Genomic DNA, 20812 nt, shown 5'->3' on the forward strand with positions numbered 1-20812 from the left:
CACGACATAAACTGACAGATTTGTTCCATGACTTGTTCACGGAACAAATTTGGAAGGAGCACTTTGGACCTTGAGTACATTTAAGCAAGGCACCTCTCTGCTGTTCATTACAGCAGCCCTTCTTTCACCAGGCATCTATGACAGCTTGAAAAATGTGGTGTTGCTCTATACAGGGTCAGTTCATTAATGTATATTTTAAAGCAACCCACATTTTTTCCGCAGATTCCTACAAAACTTCAAAAACAAAAGTTGCTTTAACAAAGAGCAGAAGGGTGTTGTGCCTGCAAGCTATCCAAAGCACTTACTCTAAATTATTTTGAAAGCATAGGGAGCCCTAATAAAGACCTCAATTTTCAGTAATTATCTAGTTTAGTTATATTAATGCAATCTTCCAATTTTAGGATCGCCTTTTTAAAAAAAAAACATGCAATAAATCACACGCATGGTATAGTTGTAAAATAAAAGCAATTGGCTGTTAAGTCAGTTCAGGAATCTACCTTTCCTTAACAAAAACCTTCTTTTAACATTGACCATAGTCTGTGGGTCTCCTACATTTGAAAGAAATAATAGCATTTCTATAAGTGTTTTCCGCTGCAGTTACAACCCCACACAAATCAAAAACAAGTGCTTGCTCCCAGATAAACATACACAGGATGGCACTCATGTTCCACAAACTTAACAGTGAAATTGTATTGCAGGCTTGTTTGTCTTGAATCTCTGTATTTTATTGTGAAGTCTTCAAGTTCAGAGAAACAAGCAAACAGAAAGAATGTGAATGATCAACTCACGCATTTCAAAATATATCATATGCCATTGTTGATGTCAAAGTATTCATTGGGGGAAAAAAAGTATATTTGCTTAGTAAGTCATTAAACCAATAGTAGCGGATGCAAAGAGTAACTAGGAAGGAGGAAAAATGCTTTCTCTTTTTTTATCCATGGTGATTGGGTGTTGGGGAACAGGTTGAGATTACTGTAAAAATGTATATTGGTTCACCAAAACTTCTTTTGCATATAAATAGCTGTGTAAGCATCACAGCCCCAACTTTAACAGGGCACTCCATGCGAATGACAATGTTGCCTATTTAAAGCAACACATAGATTTGAAACCAGAAATATTTCTGTTGGGTATACTACCAGAACAGTATAATAATGGGAATACATATTTAATTTTACATGTCTTAACAGTAGCAAGAATTGCGCTTGGACAACAATGGAAAATGAAGAGAAGTGTTATAAAAAAAATAGAATGTGCAGAGATGGATAGACTGACATTTAAAAGAAAAGAAAAGGAAGAAACAGAATACTAACAGAAACAGAGGTTAGAAACTAAAACAATTAAAAAGATAATTTAACAATAATTTTTTTCTATATTGAAAATTTTGCAAGATGGATAAACTAAATATATTATCACTTTATGGTTAATATGGACATGTCCGTTATGTTTATGATTATTGTTGAATCTCTACTTAAAATTAACTGTGCTCGGGCAACACACTGTTCAGATAGATATGGAAGTTTTTATGTTTATTAAAAAATGTATCAATAAAACATATATTCAAAAAAAACACCATTGCCTATTCATGTCCTATGCCTCAAATTAATTTCTAGTCTAGAATTGCCTGCATCCTGGTTCTGCCAACCTCTGACATTGCCAAATGTGCTTCTGGACTCTTCATAAAACTGTATGCGCTCTTTTTCAAGCCAATAATACTTGTCTTGTATGAAGGTCTTCACGTGTACCAGTTTAGAGGGCTGTGCACTGCTGTGGACTCAGAATCCAAAGGCCATTTTGAGATTTGAGGGAGTGCAGCTAATAGTGGCACCTATCTGCAACTCCTTAAACCGAGTGCGTTTTGTTGTGGTCCATCAGCAGCCTACGGAGCTGGCAATGGAGGCTGAAGTGGGGCCAGGGCCATCGGGAAGTGAGGTGCAGACTCCAGAGCTGGGCATGGGCGAGGTGGGGGGCAGGGATTTTTGCTACCGGTTCTCCGAACCACCCACCGCCACCGCTACCGGATCAGCTGATCCTGTCCGAACTGGGATCATTTCACCTCCGGTTTAGCCTTACCTTTGACTGGACATTCCAGCAGAATATTTGTCCCCGTTCTGGCTAGGATTGTACCTCCAACAGAGACCGACAGATTCCGAAGGTGAAAACTGGCAATATTTTTTTCAGATGACAGTATAGCTGGAGCTTCTGCAAAGGAGAATCAGCGGGGAGAGAAATTAGTCCCAGAATTCTGCCTTCTTGTCACACCCACGAAGAGACCCTCAGGATGGAATTAAGTGGTGTCAGAGATAGGAATTGCTCTATTTTTGCTTGTTTTCATCACCTGCATGTTTTTCCCGCTCAAATTATGGTAACTATCGAACTTCAGAAAGGAATGTTTACAGACCTTTGGGGGAAAATGTTGCATGCAAATCCCCTCACATGTCATCTAAATGCGAAAATGAGTGTTTAAAAACCATCTCCAAGAGTTATTTTCCCAATGACTACTACTAATAATTTCTCTATAGTTCTGCAAGTTAGTATTTCACAGAAATCAAAAACACCAAACCAATTCATTATCACCGAACAGAGGCCAAGAGGGTCTATGTCTTATTGAGAGATGATTGATTATCAATACAATAGTGGCCAAAATTGTGGAAACCTTTTGGGAAAAGTGTATTTTCTAAAACTAGCTAATAACACCACTTTTTTTTGGAGTAGTACCCTAAAATTATATATCAATGGAAAGATAATTTAATCAAGAATGTAATGGAATAACTTTTATGAAGGATTTGCTATTAGAATAGCAGTTACAGTATAAACAAGAAAAGTGAAACACGTAGAAAAAATAAGATATACAAAAATTATCACCACGTCAGTTAATATTTAGTTGGGTGACTTTTAGCATGAATTATGGCCTGACAATGTCTTCCCATGGAGTGAAGCAAGTCTTTTATTTCTGCAGCTGTTATCATGTGAAACCAAGATTGAATGATGGCTTCTATTAACTGGGTTTTATTGCTGGGTCGCTTCTGACTAACAGGTTTCTTTAGTCGGCTCCATAGATTTTCAACTGGGTTAAGGTCTGGGCTATTCCCAGGACATTCCAGCAGTGGAATATAAGTATCTTGAAACTCCCTCCCAAAAGTGATGTTACTAGCTATCAAACTTCAAAAATACACTTTTCCCAAAAGGTTTTCACAATTTTGGCCACTATTGTAGCTAATTTGCAAATTGTAGCCCCGAATAATTACCTGCATAAAACAGTGCCATGTCTTGAAAAAGTTCATTGTCCGCTGTGCAACGATACACCCCCATTTCTTTCTCAGTAGGGTTCAAAATCTGGACTTTGCCGTCGGCTTGGAAAGTCACCCTGCAAAACGTTTAAAAGATAAGATTCAATCAATAGAAGTGAATACCGTCAGTCCTTGACTTACAACCACAACTGAGCCCAACTTTTCTGTGGTTAAGTGAGACATTTATGAACTTACTTGCCACAGTTGTTTAAGTGAATCACTGCAGTTGATAACTTAGTAACCTGGTTGTTAAGTGAATCTGGCTTCCTTTTGGCTTTGCTGGTCAGAAGTTTGCAAAAGGGGACCGTTGTGACCCTGGGACACAACGGTCATAAATATGAACCAGTTGCCAAGCACCTGGATTTTGATCACGTGATCATGGAGATACTGGAAAGGCCATAATGGCGAAAAACGGTCATGAGTCCCCTTTTTCAGTGCCCTTGTAACTTCCAACAGTCACTAAATGAACTAAGGCAAGGACAACCTATACTGTTCTTCACAAAATGACTGAGAAACTAAAAGTCTATAGAGATTTCTCAGTCAACCAGGTCACGGTCGTCCCAAAGGTGCTTTTTTTAGGAGGCAATTGGACTTCCTTGTTTTTTTTCTTTGAAGACGTTTCATTTCTCATCCAAGAAGCTTCTTCAGCTCTGACAGGATAGTGGGGAATGCAAGAATTTATATTCCTTGCAGACAGCTGGTCATTTACACCCCTCTAAAAGAAGGGGCGTCAAACTCAAGGCCCGGGGGCCAAATCTGGCCCACGGGGTATTTAGATCTGGCCTGTGGGGCTGCCCTGGAAGCAATGAAGAACCGACCCACAGTGCCTCTGCCAATGAAAATGGAGCTCGGGAGGGCCGCACTTGGCTCCCCTGAGCTCCATTTTCACTGGCAGAGGGCTGCAGGAGGCTGTTGCAGCTGAAACGGAGCTTGGGAGCCCATTTTCCCTGGTAGAGCGCTCGGGCCGCCACAGGCGCCCCCGATACGAGTGATATTGTGCTGGCCATTCCCACCCTGGCCATGTCCACCCTGCCCTCCCCCCAAGGTCAAACACAACTCTGATGTGGCCCTCCATGAAATCGAGTTTGACACCCCTTGCTCTGTAAGGATGCATATGACCAGCTGTCTGCAAGGAATATAAATCCTTCCATTCGCCACTATTCTGTCAGAGCTGAAGAAGCACCTTGGATGAGAAGCAAAACGTCTTCAAAAGAAAAAAATAAAAAACAAGAAAGTCCAGTTGCCTCCTGAAAAAGCACCTTTGGGTGTCTGAACAACTGTAATGAATAGAGTAGACCAGTGGTGGGTTTCCAATTTTTTTACTACGGGTTCTGTGGGTGTGGCTTAGTGGGCGTGGCATGGCTTGGTGGGTGTGGCATGGCTTGGTGGGCATGGCAGGGGAAGAATATTACAAAATCCCCATTTCCTCCTGATCAGCTGGGACTTGGGAGGCAGAGAATAGATGGGGGCAGGACCAATCAGAATTTTTACTACCGGTTCTCTGAACTATTCAAAATTTCTGCTACCGGTCCTTCAGAACTAGTCAGAACCTGCTGAAACCCACCTCTGGAGTAGACCCTTCTGTCTCCACATCACTCTCGTGGTTGTCCTGGATCATCATGAAAAGTTACACAAGACCCAACACACACCCTTTGTTATGGGATTTGCTCCTAAAACAAGAGGCATACTCGTTGTGTTCATTCAGGAAAAGTTTGCCTGAGATTCAGCATGAATCTACACGTCTTGATCGTTGCTTTGATGTTGTGTGTCCTCTGGCCTTACTGCAGGTTTGTTCAGTGTGCCACCTGGCCAGGTTTTCAGAAAACAGCTCTGCATCACAGGCTCCTGATCTTGCCAAAAACCTAGCTTGCCTTAGACTTTTTTTTATTTTGGCACCGATTCTTTATCTGCCCTTTTGGTTTTTAATTGTGCAATTGCGGTGGCTCAGTGGCTAAGATGCTGAGCTTGTCGATCAAAAGGTCGGCAGTTCAGCGGTTCAAATCCCTAGTACCGCTTAACGGGGTGAGCTCCCGTTACTTGTCCCAGCTTCTGCCAACCTAGCAGTTCGAAAGCACGTAAAAAAAATGCAAGTAGAAAAATAGGGATCACCTTTGGTGGAAAGGTAACAGCGTTCCGTGTGCCTTTGGCGTTGAGTCATGCTGGCCACATGACCACAGAGACGTCTTCGGACAGCACTGGCTCTTCAGCTTTGAAACAGAGATGAGCACTGCCCCCTAGAGTCAGGAACGTCTAACACATATGTGCGAGGGGAACCTTTACCTTTACCTTTTTACATGTAGTCTAACCTGGCAGAAGGATTGAGGTTTCTGCAGACTTTCAAAGTCAGTTATTATCCTATTGTTAGTCTCAACTTTGATGTCTGGTGGTGACATGGATTTCTCTATGTTCTGTTGTTTTGGCGAGAAGGCTGAAAAAGCTTGTGAGTGACTTCTTTGAAAATGCTATCTTGGTTTCCCAATCTATGCTGTACCACTGGAATTTCTTAGCGATTTACCCATCCAAGCACCTTTGAAATCAGCCAATGTCAGCTTAGAGACTCCTATATATAGACAAAGGATTCCCAACAGTGAGTGCTAAATAAATAATACGTCAAATTAATCAATCCCACAGTAATTGGGAGTTAGCTTTCCAAGTGAGGAGGCACTTGCTTGATACTTGCTTGTAAGACCGATGTAGCTTATTTCATATGTTCATCAACGGTCAAGTGTAAATATAAGCCCTTAGTATCTTTATGTGCCTTATCTTAAAATATACCCTTATGCCTTTTAAACCAGCCAGAAAACACTGCATGCCACATATTTGGCAGACCAGCAATTACTAGAAACATTTGGGAATGCTGCAATAAAGTCAGCTTGACCTGTTTAATATTCAGTGTCCAAAAAATATTTGTCTTTGATTTATAAGTGAGGCATGGGTGGTATTCAGTTGAAATATGGATTTAGGGGAGGGCTAAAAGAAAGCCAGAAAGACAATTTCATAATAAGAAGAGAAGGGGAAAAAATGGTAAAGGAATCCCTACAAATTTTATTCTGCTAGTCATTGCCACTGTAGGGGGTAGTGCTCATTTCTGTTTCAAGGCCACTGACCCACCGCTGTCTGAAGACATATCCAAAGTCATGTGGCCATCATGACCTCACAGAGGGCTGTTACCTTCCCTACCAAAGTGGTACCTCTTTATTTACTCGCATTTGCATGCTTTCAAACTGCTAGGCTGGCAGGAGCCGGGGTGAAGACGGGAGCTCACCCTTTCATGTAGTGCTTGGGACTCGAACCTGAGTTGCTGGCTTTTCAGCTGACAGGTCCAGCAGTCTTAACCACTGAGCCACCGTGCTACCTCAATAAAAGGAGAAGTAAGGGGAAAATCAATTCTGCCCCGGGGTGAAATTCAAAATTTTTCCCTACCGGTTCTGTGGGTGTGACTTGGTGGGCGTGGCAGGGGAAGGATATTGCAAAATCCCCATTCCCACCCCACTCTGAGGCCAGTCAGAGGTGGCATTTGCCAGTTCTCCGAACTATTCGAAATTTCTGCTACCGATTCTCCAGAACCTGTTTGAACCTGCTGGAGTTCACCTCTGTTCTGCCCATAACTAAGCACCCTGAACAAGAAAAAAATCGATCCAAGACATAATACAGGAGTTTAAGATGGCTCCTAAAATTGCTTGAAGCTTAAAGGCAAAATTCAAAGCTTACAATTTAAGAAGGATTTTCACAAAGATCCTGTTATGTCTACAATATAATCGCATATTATGTGATATAATAAAAATCATTTAGGCGAGCGCAGAATACGCTGAAACATTTAATGTTACTTACTTCTCAACAGGCTTCAATGGCATTCCATCTTTGGTCCAAGTATATTTAAAATTGCTCACTCCGGCAGTTGTACAGAACAAATTTATTGTGCTGACATTCTTGGTTAAAAGAAAAGTACCCTCAGTTTGCAAGGTTACATTTTCATTCGAATAAACTTCTGGCCTTTCCTGCGGCTTGACAATAATGGTTCCTTTTGAGTTTCTCGCTACTGGGGTGCCTACAGTTTTTGTGCTGAGATTATCCGTCACTCTTTGGGATTTGTCAAATTTCCTGGCAGGGAACTTCTCGTTTTCAGATTCTTTCTGCTTTTCCCGAGCGGACTGAGACGGTTTCGCTAACTCGGCAATCAGTTGATAGACAAACCGAGAAGCCAAATCATTGCTGATTTCCCCAGCTTCAATAAGGTGGCTCAAATTCTTTATCAGCCCATCAAAATGGTCCGTATCCATACTGTAAGCGTTCGGTAAAGCCACGGTGTTGAGTCGCCGAGTGGGGAATTCGTGAGCGTTGTGTCCTTCTTCTGAAGTTTTCAGCTGTTCTGAGGCAGGCTGGTCGTTCACTTGTTCGTCGCGCAGATATTGTTGACTTTTCTGGCTCCACCACAACTGCCACATCTGACTGATCTGGTGCCATTTCGCTCCAAAGCTGTTGGATTCGTTGTGGTCTGTGGTCTCCCCTGCCTCTTTTCTGCTGGTGGCAGGTTCCAGTAGCCTGTTGCTTGTGCCAATGAGCTTAAGAACAAAGATCTCCTGGGCAGATCCTGCCACACACTTATACACGCCAATATCCGAAGCCTCAAGGTTACTGATCTTGAGAGACCCTGATTTGGTGACGCCAAAACGTTTAGAAATCTGGAGTGGCTGCCCATCTTTTTCCCACTGGATAAGCGTCTTCTGGAATCTCCGAACGGGGCACCTGATGATGACAGATGTTTTGGGAAGTAAATAAGCTCGGCTCCCAACAGTGAAATTAATGCGTTTCTCTTGCCTTGTCTGAATATAGACTTTATGGATACCGAGTATCTGTGGCTTGTCAAAAAGTCTGGATTTCTTTTCTTCTTTTAGATCTGAAATTGCAAAGGTATACTGAGAAAAAGGTCTATGTATTCATCTTTTTTTTTTTTTTTTGCATTTCCCCCGTGTCATTTATTCTTCCTTCAAGGCTGGAAACTCAGTTTACCTATGATCTGACCTAGGCTTTCTTAGAAAGTAAACAGCACAAACTTAGTCCTGGCAAACCTCTTTAATTCATACAACTGTAAATTACTGTCATTTACAGTCCGCAAGGCTTGATAAACAGTCTTTCAGAGGAAGGTTATCAACACCCACCTATCTCGTGTGGAATGCTGCCAAAGAGCTAATTTCCAGAAGCAGGGCAAGGCCAAACTTGGCACAGAGTCACAAACAGAATTTTCAACTCTTGAACTGGCCAGATGAACTAATTGCTTCCTGCAAAAGCTTACATCCTGTTCCCTTATATATTATGTCTTATGGGAGGGGCCAATCATCTCCAAGCCTTACTCCCAAGTCGACACTGTTTCCTTAATTGTTCCTGTCTCCTGGCAGCTCTGCGCATGCACACACTTGGGAAGAGGCTCACACTGTTCTTCTGCCTCGCTGATGTCAGACTCCGGAGGCAGCAAAGAACTACCAGATGGCCTTGGCCCCCTCTCTGCCTCCGACTCAGAGCCATTGTCCGAGCCTTCCCCAGCCTCCTCAATGTCTGAATCTGCTGCTAGCTCTGCTGGCCGCTGGCAGACCACAACAACCTAGAAGTGTTTCAGATCGACTTTTATCGGGGTGGATTCTAGAGAGATGAGCTTGGGAGGCTAATATTCTAATCTCAATAGAATTGAATTTATTGGGAAGGTCAATCAGACTTTAAAGTGAGCAATGCACCAGTGAAGCGCTACTTTAGCAAGTTAGCTAGAAAGAATCCTAATGCAGGTAGTTCTTGACTTGCGACCACAATTGAGCCCAAAATTGCTGTTCAGCGAGTCGCTGCAGCTGATAAGTTAGTAACCCAGCTGTGGAGCGAATCTGCCTTCCCCATTGGCTTTGCTTGTCCTTGGGACACAGCAATGCTCATAAATATGAACCCGTTGCCAAGCAGCTGGATTTTTGATCACATGATCATGGGGATGCTGCAGAGGTCACAACTGTGAAAAAGGCTCACATTCTTTTTCAGCGCCATTGTTAACTTTGAACTTTAAACTTTTTTTTTTAACTTTAAATGAACACAACAGTAAGTTGTGGATTACCTGTACAATTACACCAACTTCTACAAGCGAAGAGAGAAAGAGGGTTGCATACAGGAACATGATGAAATGTGCATTTTCTTAATAACTGTCTTTGTGAAAATTAGGATACTATGAACAAGTGTTCTAGACCAGCCTCACTTACTATATGTGGGTAGAGCACACTCAGTTGTGAGCTGCACCCTACAACTGGAGCTTAAACCCGCCAATGATAGCTGAAACCTGATTCTGTTCATTGTGTGACTTGGCTGTAGGCAATGTTTAATATAAACCATCTAGAAACTGATCTTACATGACAGATTCTTTAGGCCTCCTTCCCTTTTCAAAACATGTCTCTGAACCATCAGAATAAATATTCTTTTTTTTGTTGTTGCTTTTTTGGATTACCAATATATTCCTCATAACATACAACAGAGTTTCTTTTAATATCACTCTCCACCAAACAATCTGCTGATTGGACACGCTGCCATACAAATATCCATAATTAAATAAAAATTCAGATATATATGCAGCTCAGAAATATTTCATGAAATACTCAGCCAAGGACATTCCTGTAAGTCCATGGAGCTTCATTTAAAATATTTTTTTTGAACCTCAGGATCTTGGCATGTTCACCAGGCAATAAAGTCTCAAAAATAAGTTTTGTGTTATGAACATATCAATAATTATTTCAACTCTTCTTTCGTTGGATGGATTGTTTTTAATACAATGTTGAGGAATGAAGCTAAGCACCCAGCAATAGTCATTAAAACCAAATAAATGCTTCCATTGGGACTCTGTTTCCTGCCAAACTAATATTGCAACATATTCTTATGGTCGATGTTCAGATTTTCAAACTATTGATAGCAAACACTTCCTCTTATATTTGAATCGGATCTTCTGCCTGATAAAAAGCTGATAAATAGCTGATAAATTTGTCTTACCATTTAAATTCTACAATTTGCTATAAGCTCAAACCCTGTTTGAAATTAATCAATCAAAATCAATCAATCAGAATAGAGCTGGAAGGGACCTTGGAGGTCTTCTAGTCCAATCCCTTGCTCAAGCAGGAGACACTATATCATTTGGACGATCGGCTGTCCTTAGAGAATCATTTGACAGCCGTCGCCAGGGGAGCATTCTATCAGGTCCATCTGATTCGCCAGTTGCGCCCCTTCCTTGACCGTGACGCCTTGCGCACAGTCACTCACGCCCTCGTCACTTCCCGCCTGGACTATTGCAATGCTCTCTACATGGGGCTCCCCTTGAAGAGCACCCGGAGGCTCCAGTTAGTCCAGAATGCGGCCGCGCGGGTGATAGAGGGAGCACCGCGTTGCTCCCATATAACACCTATCCTGCGCGGCCTGCACTGGCTACCGGTAATCTTTCGGGTGCAATTCAAGGTCTTGGTTACCACCTTTAAAGTGCTCCATGGCTTAGGACCGGGATACCTTCGAGACCGCCTTCTGCCGCCGATTGCCTCCCAACGACCGGTGCGCTCCCACAGAGTGGGCCTCCTCAGGGTGCCGTCGACCAAACAATGTAGGTTGGCGGCCCCCAGGGGGAGGGACTTCTCTGTGGCGGCACCAGCTCTGTGGAACGAGCTTCCTCCAGGATTACGACAACTACCGGACCTTCAGACGTGAACTGAAGACTCTATTGTTTCAGCGTGCGGGACTAGCCTAAGATAAAAGGTTTTAGCACATTTTAATGGGGTTTTTATAGGTTTTTACTGTTTTAGTGACCAGGCCATGATAATATTTAGTTTTAACTGGGTTTTAATGTTTATTTATTATACTGTTTTAATATGCCTGTGAACCGCCCTGAGTCCTACGGGAGATGGTGCGGTATATAAGTTTGATTAATAATTAAATAATAAATAAATAAATAAATTTCGGACAAATGGCTGTCCAGTCTCTTCTTAAAAACCTCCAGTGATGAAGCTCCCATAATATCTGAAGGTAAGCTGGTTCCACTGGTTGATTGTCCCCACTGTAAGGAATTTTAATTCCAGGTTGCTTCTCTCTTTGATTAGTTTCCATCCATTGTTTCTTGTCTTGCCTTCTGGTGCTTTGGAAAATAAGCTGACCCCCTCTTCTCTGGGGCAGCCCTTCTTTGGGACATGACTGCTATCATGTCAGCCCTAGTCCTTCTTTTCTCTAGACTAGCCATAGCCAGTTCCTGCATTATATAAACACACACATAGACCGGATTTTCTCAACCAAGTAGACAGCTTTTTATATTCCAGTTCACACCGACACTTTAATGGAGAATAGATATGCTTCTCCTTTCCATATGCACAGATTCAAAATATAGAGGGTGCACGAATAATATGTATGATGTGAGAAAGAAGTCAAGAGTCAGCAATTCTCAGGCCAGATATGTCAGCTATCGCATTTCCCCTAAAATAAGAGCCTGTCTTATATTTTTTTGACCCACGAAATAAGCACTTGGCCTTATTTTTGGGGAGGTCTTATTATTTTGGGGCACGTGGAGCAAGATGGGGCCTCTCTTGCCGTCTTATCTGATTTCCAGCTCTGTCTCCCTAACCCTAACCAGAGGAAATGGCGGGGACTGGCTGTGCGTGCATTTAAATATTTTCGGGGAGGGTTTATTTTCGGGGGAGGCTTATTTTAGCACACGTGCTCCAAATCCTGACTGGGCTTCTTATCAGGGGATGTCTTATTTTCGGGGAAACAGGATACATCAACAACCACTCAACTTCATGGTCATGAAGCACAGGGGCAAAGAGTGTGTTGAAAAGTTGGCAAGGTGGAAGAAGCGATGGCTTTAAACAAACATGGATACAAGAAGGAACCGCACCCTCGGGCTGAGAGAAGGCAAACTAACATAGAATGTGGCTTCGTTCCAGACTGCAATAAAAGTCCTTCTCTAATTGTTCTTTGTCATATATCTGAGAGGCTTCAGCCAAGTATAGAGCTGCGGTGGCACAGTGGTTAGAATGCAGTATTGCATGACAAACAGCTGCCAGCAGTTTGGCGGTTCAGATCTCATCAGCTCAAGGTTGACTCAGCTTTCTATTCTTCTGAGGTCAGTAAAAGGAGGACCCAGATTGTTGGGGGCACTATGCAAGAGCCGAGGTGGTGCAGTGGTTAGAGTGCAGTACTGCAGGCTACTTCAGCTGACTGCTAGCTGCAGTTCAGCAGTTCAAATCTCACCAGGCTCAAAGTTGACTCAGCCTTCCATCCTTCTGAGGTGGGTAAAATGAGGACCCAGATTGTTGGGGGCAATAGGCTGACCCTGTAAACTGCTTAGAGAGAGGGTTGTGAAGCAGTGGTGAAATCCATTTTTTTTTACTACCGGTTCTGTGGGTGTGGCTTGGTGGGGTGGCAGGGGAAGGATACTGCAAAATCTCCATTCTCACCCTACTCTGGAGCCAGCCAGAGGTGGCATTCGCCAGTTCTCCGAACTACTCAAGATTTCTGCTGCCAATTCTCTGAACTGCTCAAAATTTCCACTACTGGTTCTCCAGAACCTGTCAGAACCTGCTGGATTTTACCCCTGCTGTAAAGCACTGTAAAGCAGTATATAAGTCTAAGTGCAATTGATATGCTGACTCTGTAAACCGCTTAGAGAAGACTGTAAAGCACTGTGAAGCGCTATATAAGTCTAAGTGCTATTGCTACTCCTAGGTAGAAGCCTAGTAGCCAATTTAAACTACATGAAGTTAGGGAATTGAAATCTATTGTTGATCCTGATATGTATCATACAGGTACTAGAGTCAGTCAAAAACATAGTAAAAGTCTTATTACATCACAACAGCCGATTCCAACAGTAGCAATAGCAATAGCACTTAGATTTCTATGTTATTTATATACAGAGTCAGCCTCTTGCCCCCAGCAATCAGCCAGCAGTCAGTAGAAGTAGCCTGCAGTAATGCATTCTAACCACTACGCTACCTCTGCTCTTAGTAGCTCACAACAGTATAACAATAGAGGATATGGAGGTGTTTCAGAAGGATAACCTCTCTTTTCTTCGCCTTTTCTATTTTCCTGGGGTGAGGACATGGCTTATCATCCTCAGAGTCTGGTTTTTCATTCTTCAGCTGTGCAAACAGACATGGAATCCTTAAGAACTGCAGTCAGCTTCTAGCAGGGTAAAGAAACCTGACAGTGAGGCTATGCACACCTTTTCGTTATGGCTTCAGATGACTCTATTCCTGCTGAAACTAATTATCTTTGTACCACTCACCAGCTAAATTCACTGGAGGCTATCCAAGGTCCTGATTGATCCTTACAAGAATCCATAGTGATTACTGTATATTATGATGAGCTGACCTGGTCTAAACATCATTTGTCATGCTTTGATTTATTTTTAATTGATGTACTAGGGTTGCTTTAATGTCAACTAGCCAATAGCCTATTTTTCGACTGGTTACAAAATGGGGATAAGAAAAATGTCCTCTGATAGGCTAAACTAATTATTATGGGATGAACAACACGGTTGGCTGTTAAATGCCGATTGCTACTGCATCTTTGCAGTCAAAACACGGTGACTTCAATGTTTATGCCAATATCTTTATTTTATCTAAACCTAGAGTTCTCGTTCTCTTCATGCAATCAGAAGAGGGAGTCAAGCTATTCTCCAAAGCACCTGAGGGCAGGACAAGAAGCAATGGGTGGAAACTCATCAAGGAGAGAAGCAACTTAGAACTAAGGAGAAATTTCCTGACAGAACCATTAGTGGAACAACTTGCCTCCAGAAACTGGAAATGCTCCAACACTGGAAGATTTTAAGAAGACGTTGGATAACCATATGTCTGAGGTGGTGTAGGGTTTCCTCCTTAAGCAGGGGGTTGGACTAGAAGACCTCCAAGATCCCTTCCAACTCTGTTATCCTACTATTTAAGACTACAATTGAGCCAAAAAATTTCTGTTGCTAAGTGAAATGTTTGTTAAGTGAATTTTGCCCCATTTTACCTTTGTCATGCCACAATTTGTTAAGCAAATCACTGCAGGTTGTTAAGTTAGTAACACGGGGTTAGTTTCCCCATTGACTTTGCTTATAAGAAGGTCACAAAAGGAGATCACATGACCCCGGGGACATTACAACGGTCATAAGTATGAGTCAGTTGCCAATTTTGATTAAGTGACCATAGGGATGATGCTGCAACGGTCATGTGAAAAAAGGGCTGCTACGTCACTTTTCTCAGTGCCGTCGTAACTTTGAACTAAATGTCACTAAATGAACTGTCGTAAGTCGAGGACTGCCTGTATTAAAGGCCGATCAGAATTGTTAGAGATCTTGGCAAGGCGCATGCAGAGAAGACAATAAGGGCAGGGATGAAGAACATCAGCTCCGAAAGAGCTCATGGATTCCAACAAGCGTAACCGAATAAGTGATCCCTAACGGTTAACGTCAAAGGAAGAGCAAACCGAGAAGCAGAAATAATGGTAAGTTTCACGCACAGAGGACACTCCAACCTCTCCTGCGCAGTCTGCACTGGCTCCCGGTGGTCTTCCGGGTCCAATTCAAGGTGCTTGTTATCACCTTTAAAGCGCTCCATGGCTTAGGATCAGGGTATCTACGGGACCGCCTATTGCCACCAGTAGCCTCCCACCGACCAGTGCGCTCTCACAGAGAGGGCCTCCTTCGGATACTGTCAGCCAAACAATGTCGGCTGGCGACCTCCAGGGGGAGGGCCTTCTCTGTGGGGGCTCCTGCCCTCTGGAATGAGCTGCCTCCGGGGCTTCGTCAACTCCCCGACCTCTGGACCTTCTGCCACGAGCTGACGACGTTGTTGCTTCGACGTGCAGGACTAGCTTAAACGTAGTTTTAAATTGGGATTTTATACTAGGGTTTTTAAATGGGTTTTTTAATCGTATTTAAAATTTTTAGGCCATATATTGAATTAGTTTTTTATACTGTTTTTAATCTGTATTATGGTTTTTACTGGCTGTGAACCGCCCTGAGTCCTTCGGGAGAAAGGCGGTATACAAATGTAATAAATAAAATAAATAAAACCCTTCCCTTGAACAAGCTCCATGCGTTGCGCAAAACTAAAAGGTATCTTATACCAGGAATGGCCTTCAGATCCTTTAGCAACGGATTCGCTGCCCCATTGCTGGGTGGGTGTGGCCATGGTGGGCGTGGCCTAGTCAGCCACCTGTATTACAGCGGTGTGGGGGGCATTTTTCACCCTCCCCAGGCTCTGGAGGCTTTCCTTGAACCTCCAGTAGGATGAAAACTGCTTCCCCAGGGATCTGGAGGCCAGAAACAAGCCCACTTCTGGACTTTCGGTACTTCTGGTAGGCCCATTTTTTGCCTTCCCCAGGCTCCGGAGGCTTTCCTCAAACCTCTGGGAAGGTGAAAGCTGCTTCCCTGGGGTCCAGAGGCCCTCCAGAGGCTGGAAACAAGCCTGTTTCTGGACTTCTGGAACTTCCGGGAGGCCCGTTTTTCACCCTTCGCGCAGCCCCTGCACTTACCAGGAATGATGAATGGGCCATGTGGAGACTCCTGGTTAGTTTTTCACCTTTTGTACTGCTTTAAGCAAAATGTTAAGAAAGCGGTTTTGCGGAAAGCAGTACAAAAGATGGAAAGCTATCCCACAGCAGAGGAACAATAGTTGCGGCGGAAAAACCAATACCAGCTCTACAAATAAAAAAGTCTTCAATGGTTTGTAGAAATTGTGGATCGTTGATGGAGGCCTCCTACTTTGCTGTTTCTGTTTTTTCACAAATGAAGGGCATTTTGCAATCCTGGGATAATAGGGGATATGCCATGGATTCTTAACGGGAAGGTCTGGTACGGGGGTTACATCTTGGGGTAAATGGAATGTTTTTGAAGAGCTGGGGACTTTTTCCCTTCGCAAACGTGGTCAAAGAACATCACTTACCTCGGCAGGCATTCCTGTGGCAAGGCCTGACAAGCTGGGATGCTGGAAAGCCGCTGCACAGAGATCCATTTAATGCCAGATGTTGGCCTCTGGCCGTCTGCTTTTGGCAGGTGGCTTTCCTTCTTTGTGTGCCAACCCCGCAGCTTACAGAGCACTGCAGAAGGAAGGATGTGAATCAAAGGGTGCCAACTTTAAATAAAAAACGTGGTAGACCCCCACCTCGTTCTCAGAGGGCTCTGCTTTCATTGGATTGCCTTAGTGGGCACTGGATCAGGAATGAGGGGGGAGTGGCAGAGAAGGGGAAGGGGAAGGAAGGATGGGGAGAGGGAGGGAGGGAGGGAGGGAGGGAAGAAGGAAGGAAGGAAGGAAGGAAGGAAGGAAGGAAGGAAGGAAGGAAAGAAGGAAGGAAGGAAGGAAGGAAAGTCAGACGGGAAGGGAAGGGGAGAGAGGGAAAAGGGAAGGGGAGAGAGGGAGGGAGGACAGGGTAAGGGAAAAGGAAAGGGGAAGGGAGGGAGGGAGGGAAGAAGGAAGGAAGAAAGGAAAGAAAGACAGGGCAAGGGGAAGGAGACAGGGGAAGGGAAAAGGAAAAGGAAAGGGGAGGGAGGAAGGAAGGAAAGATAGACAGGGAAGGGGAGAGGAGACGGAAAAGGAAAGAGGAAGGGAGGGACGGAGCGACGGAGGGAGGGAAGAAGGAAGGAAGGAAAGAAAGAAAGACAGGGAAGGAGAGGGAGGGGGGAAGGGAAAAGGAAAGGGGAAGGGAAATGGGGAGGAAGGGAGGGAGAGGAGGGGGAAAGGAAAGAGGAGGAGGAAAAGGAAGGAGGGAATTGAGAAAGTAAGGGGGAAAAGGGAGAGGGGAGGGATAAATAATTGTTTTAAAACACTTATTTTAATCTACCCACCCTAGACCACGGTCCCACCACCAGCTGAGGTGGGCAGTCTATTTTTGCACAGGCTCTGGAACTGGGCAATCTCGGTTCAGGGCACTTCTCATGACCGAGTTTCAGAAAGCTTCCGTCCATCAACAGCTGCTGGCAGGTCACCTTGCGATTCTGGGTGCCACCCCCACAAGTCTGGGAGCACTAAAGGGGAAGAAAGGGAGCCATCAGTACCTCAGACCCGGGCCTGCTTTTCCTTGTACAGATGAGACAGCCTGGAGCTCACGCCCAGAGCATTGCCATCGTTTTCTTTAGGCCAGGTGCTTTTCAAAGTAAAAAAAAAAACCCTCTGATGATCACACAGCTCAGCTGGGCATGGGGTGGGGCGGGGATTTTTGCTACTAGTTCTCCGAACCACCCACCACCATCGCTACCAGATTGGGCAATCCGGTCCGAACTGGGAGCATTTCACCCTGACTCAATTCCATTGCTCATGGGAAGCAACTTTACGAGTGATTGTATGAACCAGACTCAATAGTTATGACTTTCAGTCCCAAGTATTGGCAGGAGGGACAATCCAGACTAACGTTGCACGATCAACGGCTTCTCATTAATCTAACTCAACTGGAGGGGGTCTTCCAACCTTTGTGGTTGGCATGACCATCTTACCTCTTGCCATTCTTCAACATGCCAAAGTGGGGGGCAGTCAAGCTGGTTGCATGCTTGTAAAGAATGAGGCTTCGGTTCTTTGCAGCTCTCGAGTCCCTCAACAGACCCTCCAGGTTGCTGACAATACACTTCTCTTGTCTGGATGCCAACACCGCAAGTGGCAGTACATTGTCTCCAAGGTCCTACTTGCCATCTGTTCCAAGATATGATGACGTCAGAGCCCTAAGCAAGCCACACCATCAAGTACAAGTAGAATGTTTTGTGAAATGATCCCCCCCCAGCCCAGCCCACCGTGAGCAAAACAGTTGGGAACTCTTATTTTAACCAAACGTTATGCACCACGCAGGATATCTTCCACCAATAAACTTCCATTGTTAATCTACAAAGGCATTAGCCACGTCCTACCTACCTTGGGGGACAAAGCCTTGTGTTGCACACATGGCTCATTGGCGGAGGTCTCTTCGAACTGTCACACAGGCTATCATTGACGGTTTGCTTTGTCTCTTCATGCAAGCAGACAGCAATGGCTTCTTGAGTCCCTAGGTTTATGAAAGAAATGAACAAGCTCAGATCTTTTATAACAGAGGAGTATAGGAAAAATATTTCAATATATACATTCTTCAGTCATAATTTATGTGAAGGTTTGTACTTCCATTGATACCCGCTCCAATTGCTTACTGGTTATTTGATGCACAATTCTATTGTTCATCTACTCTTAATTTAGACTCCCAAAACACTCAGGCAGATTTTGCGGAGAAATGGAGGTAGTGACAGATTTTATTTTCCTGGGCTCCAAGATCACCACAGATGGGGACTGCAGCCCAGAAATTAAAAGACGCTTGCTCCTGGGGAGGAAAGCTATGGCAAATCTAGACAGCTTACTAAAAGCAGAGACATCAGCCTGCCAACAAAAGTGTGTATAGTCAAGGCTCTGGTTTTCCCAGTTGCAATGGATGGCTGTGAAAGTTGGACCATAAGAAAGGCTGAGCACCAAAGAATTGAGGCCTTTGAACTCTGGTGCTGGAGAAGACTCCTGCGAGTCCCTTGGACTGCAAGGCGATCAAACCGGTCAGTCCTAGAGGAGGTCAACCCTGACTGCTCTATTCTAGAGGAAAAAAATGGGTACGGCAGACATGATAGCAGTATTCCAGTATTTGAGGGTCTGCCGCAAAGTGGAGGGGGATCAACCTATTTTCCAAAGCACCAGAAGGCAGGACAAGAAACAATGGATGGAAACTAATCAAGGAGAGAAGCAACCTGGAATTAAGGAGAAACTTTCTAACCGTGAGAACAATTAATCAGTAGAACAGCTTGCTGTCTGAAGCTGTGTTTTCTCCATCACTGGAGGCTTTAGGAAGAGACTGGACAGTCCCCTGTCTCAAATAGTATAGGCAGAGGTGGGCTTCAAAAATGCCCAGTTGCTGGGTGGGCGTGGCCATAGTGGGCGTGCCCTAGTCAGCCTCCTGCACTAAGGCATTTTTGCCCTCCCTGGGCTCCGGAGGCTTTTCTTGAGCCTCCAAGAGGGCAAAAACAGCCTCCCCAGCCTCCGGCCCTCTGGAGGCTGAAAACAGCCCTCTTTCCGGCCTTCCCGAACTTCCGATAGGCCCGTTTTTCGCCCACCCTGTGCCTCCGCTTGCGGCCTGCACTTAACCTGCATCCATAACAGGCTGCATGGAGACTCCTGGGAAGGGCAGGGCAGGATGGGCGGGGCCAGCCAGGGGTGAGATTTACGGGATCTCCGAACTGCACAGAATCTTAGCTAGAGGTTCTCCCAAACCCCTGCGAACCCCCAGCAGCCCCACCCCTGAGTATAGGATTTCCTGCAAAAACAGGGGGGTTGTACTAGAAGGTCCTTTCCAGTTCTTATTCTGATTTGAATACCCTTGATTTCTAATAAAACGATACTTTTCTCAAACAAACAGAGCCAAGGGTCATTTCTGCTTAGAGGTGTTTAAGTGGCAGCAGGTCTGACCGAAAGCTCTTACGGTCTTCCTATTGGACACTCTCATTTTCTGCTTTTGCTTGTCCCCGGAGAGGAAGAAGGACCGTTTTAAGTGATGGATCAGCTGCTGAAAAGAAGGGCACCGCCCTAAATGGCAACGCTCAAATCCCCAAATGCAGAACACCGTCACGCTTCATCTCTCCGCGTTGCAAATCCGTCTAGCAAGCGTTGGGCTGCGTCCGTTTTATGGAGTGCAAAGAAGCCTCGGAAGACTCATGCATATACGAGACTGTAAAACAAAGAAATAAACCCCCCCCTCCACTCCCACCGTCCTGGACTAAATGAAATAGAGTGAAAGTCACTCCGTAAATGAGCTTTCACTGGTATTAAGACGGTGTTGGAGAAACAACACATAATGCGCTATGCAAGATTGAAAACGGTCACAGTTCAAGGAACCTGTTTCCTTCCTTTCAAATGCATTTCCCCCTTGCGATTTTACAAGGGGCTGCAAATCTGATCGCGAGACAGCTTCATATTTCTCCATTTGTTAAAAGATTTTCAAGATTTCAACCACCTTTGTCCTTTCCTAATAAAAACTGAGGAGCCTCATTATTGGTAAAAGTGCGGTACGCTGAAAACCTCAAATTTCATTCCAAGCCTGTTTGTTTTCACCTGCAGGACGGCTAGACAATTATTGCCATAAATATCTCTTCTCCTCATTCATCAGGAAGGGTTTTCTCAACACTCATCATCATTCCTAAAGGGGCCCAGTTTTTTCATTTTTAGCTGACTCTATGGAAATTGCGGGAGTGGCAAACCTCTCCTCTGGAAGGTAACAGCGTAAAGTTGATGACTTCCACGAATTAGTTACAAACCAAGTAAGGGATTTTGATCCCTGGATATGAGTGATAGGTGACTTTTATACGACCATCTCAAGCGGTTCCATCTGTCTCCAATCATTCAAAATCACATTACATCATCACTGGATAGTATCCATGGCACACAAAGGAAAAAAAAACACCTCAAGGTGTGATGTGAGGAAATGATTTGGCAGGAACACCTTGCTTTTCAAGGGACGTGGTAGCTCAGTGGCTAAGACGCTGAGCTTGTCAGTCG

At 44.3% G+C, this 20812-nt stretch overlaps 1 protein-coding gene across 12 annotated transcripts in view; it reads right to left on the minus strand.

Annotated features, from left to right (window-relative positions):
• Positions 1–20812, minus strand: part of ADAMTSL3 (ADAMTS like 3) — a 214925-nt gene that overhangs the window by 17243 nt on the left and 176870 nt on the right. For 11 of the 12 annotated variants that reach the window (XR_009151984.1, XM_058155751.1, XM_058155756.1 and 8 more), the window contains 7 exons: positions 18164–18293; positions 17755–17947; positions 17110–17289; positions 16211–16364; positions 7119–8184; positions 3246–3364; positions 2071–2199 (listed from right to left, as the gene is read on the minus strand). Coding sequence is in view for 11 of the 12 variants with exons in the window: in XM_058155751.1 (XP_058011734.1) it covers positions 2071–2199; positions 3246–3364; positions 7119–8184; positions 16211–16364; positions 17110–17289; positions 17755–17947; positions 18164–18293 (1971 nt within the window). In the remaining variant the exon portion in view is untranslated. Of the gene's footprint in view, positions 1–2070; positions 2200–3245; positions 3365–7118; positions 8185–16210; positions 16365–17109; positions 17290–17754; positions 17948–18163; positions 18294–20812 lie in introns of those variants that run through there. The other variant, XM_058155762.1, reaches the window with a different exon arrangement.

Source organism: Ahaetulla prasina, chromosome 13 (genome assembly GCF_028640845.1).
Source record: "Ahaetulla prasina isolate Xishuangbanna chromosome 13, ASM2864084v1, whole genome shotgun sequence".
Lineage (NCBI taxonomy): Eukaryota > Metazoa > Chordata > Lepidosauria > Squamata > Colubridae > Ahaetulla > Ahaetulla prasina.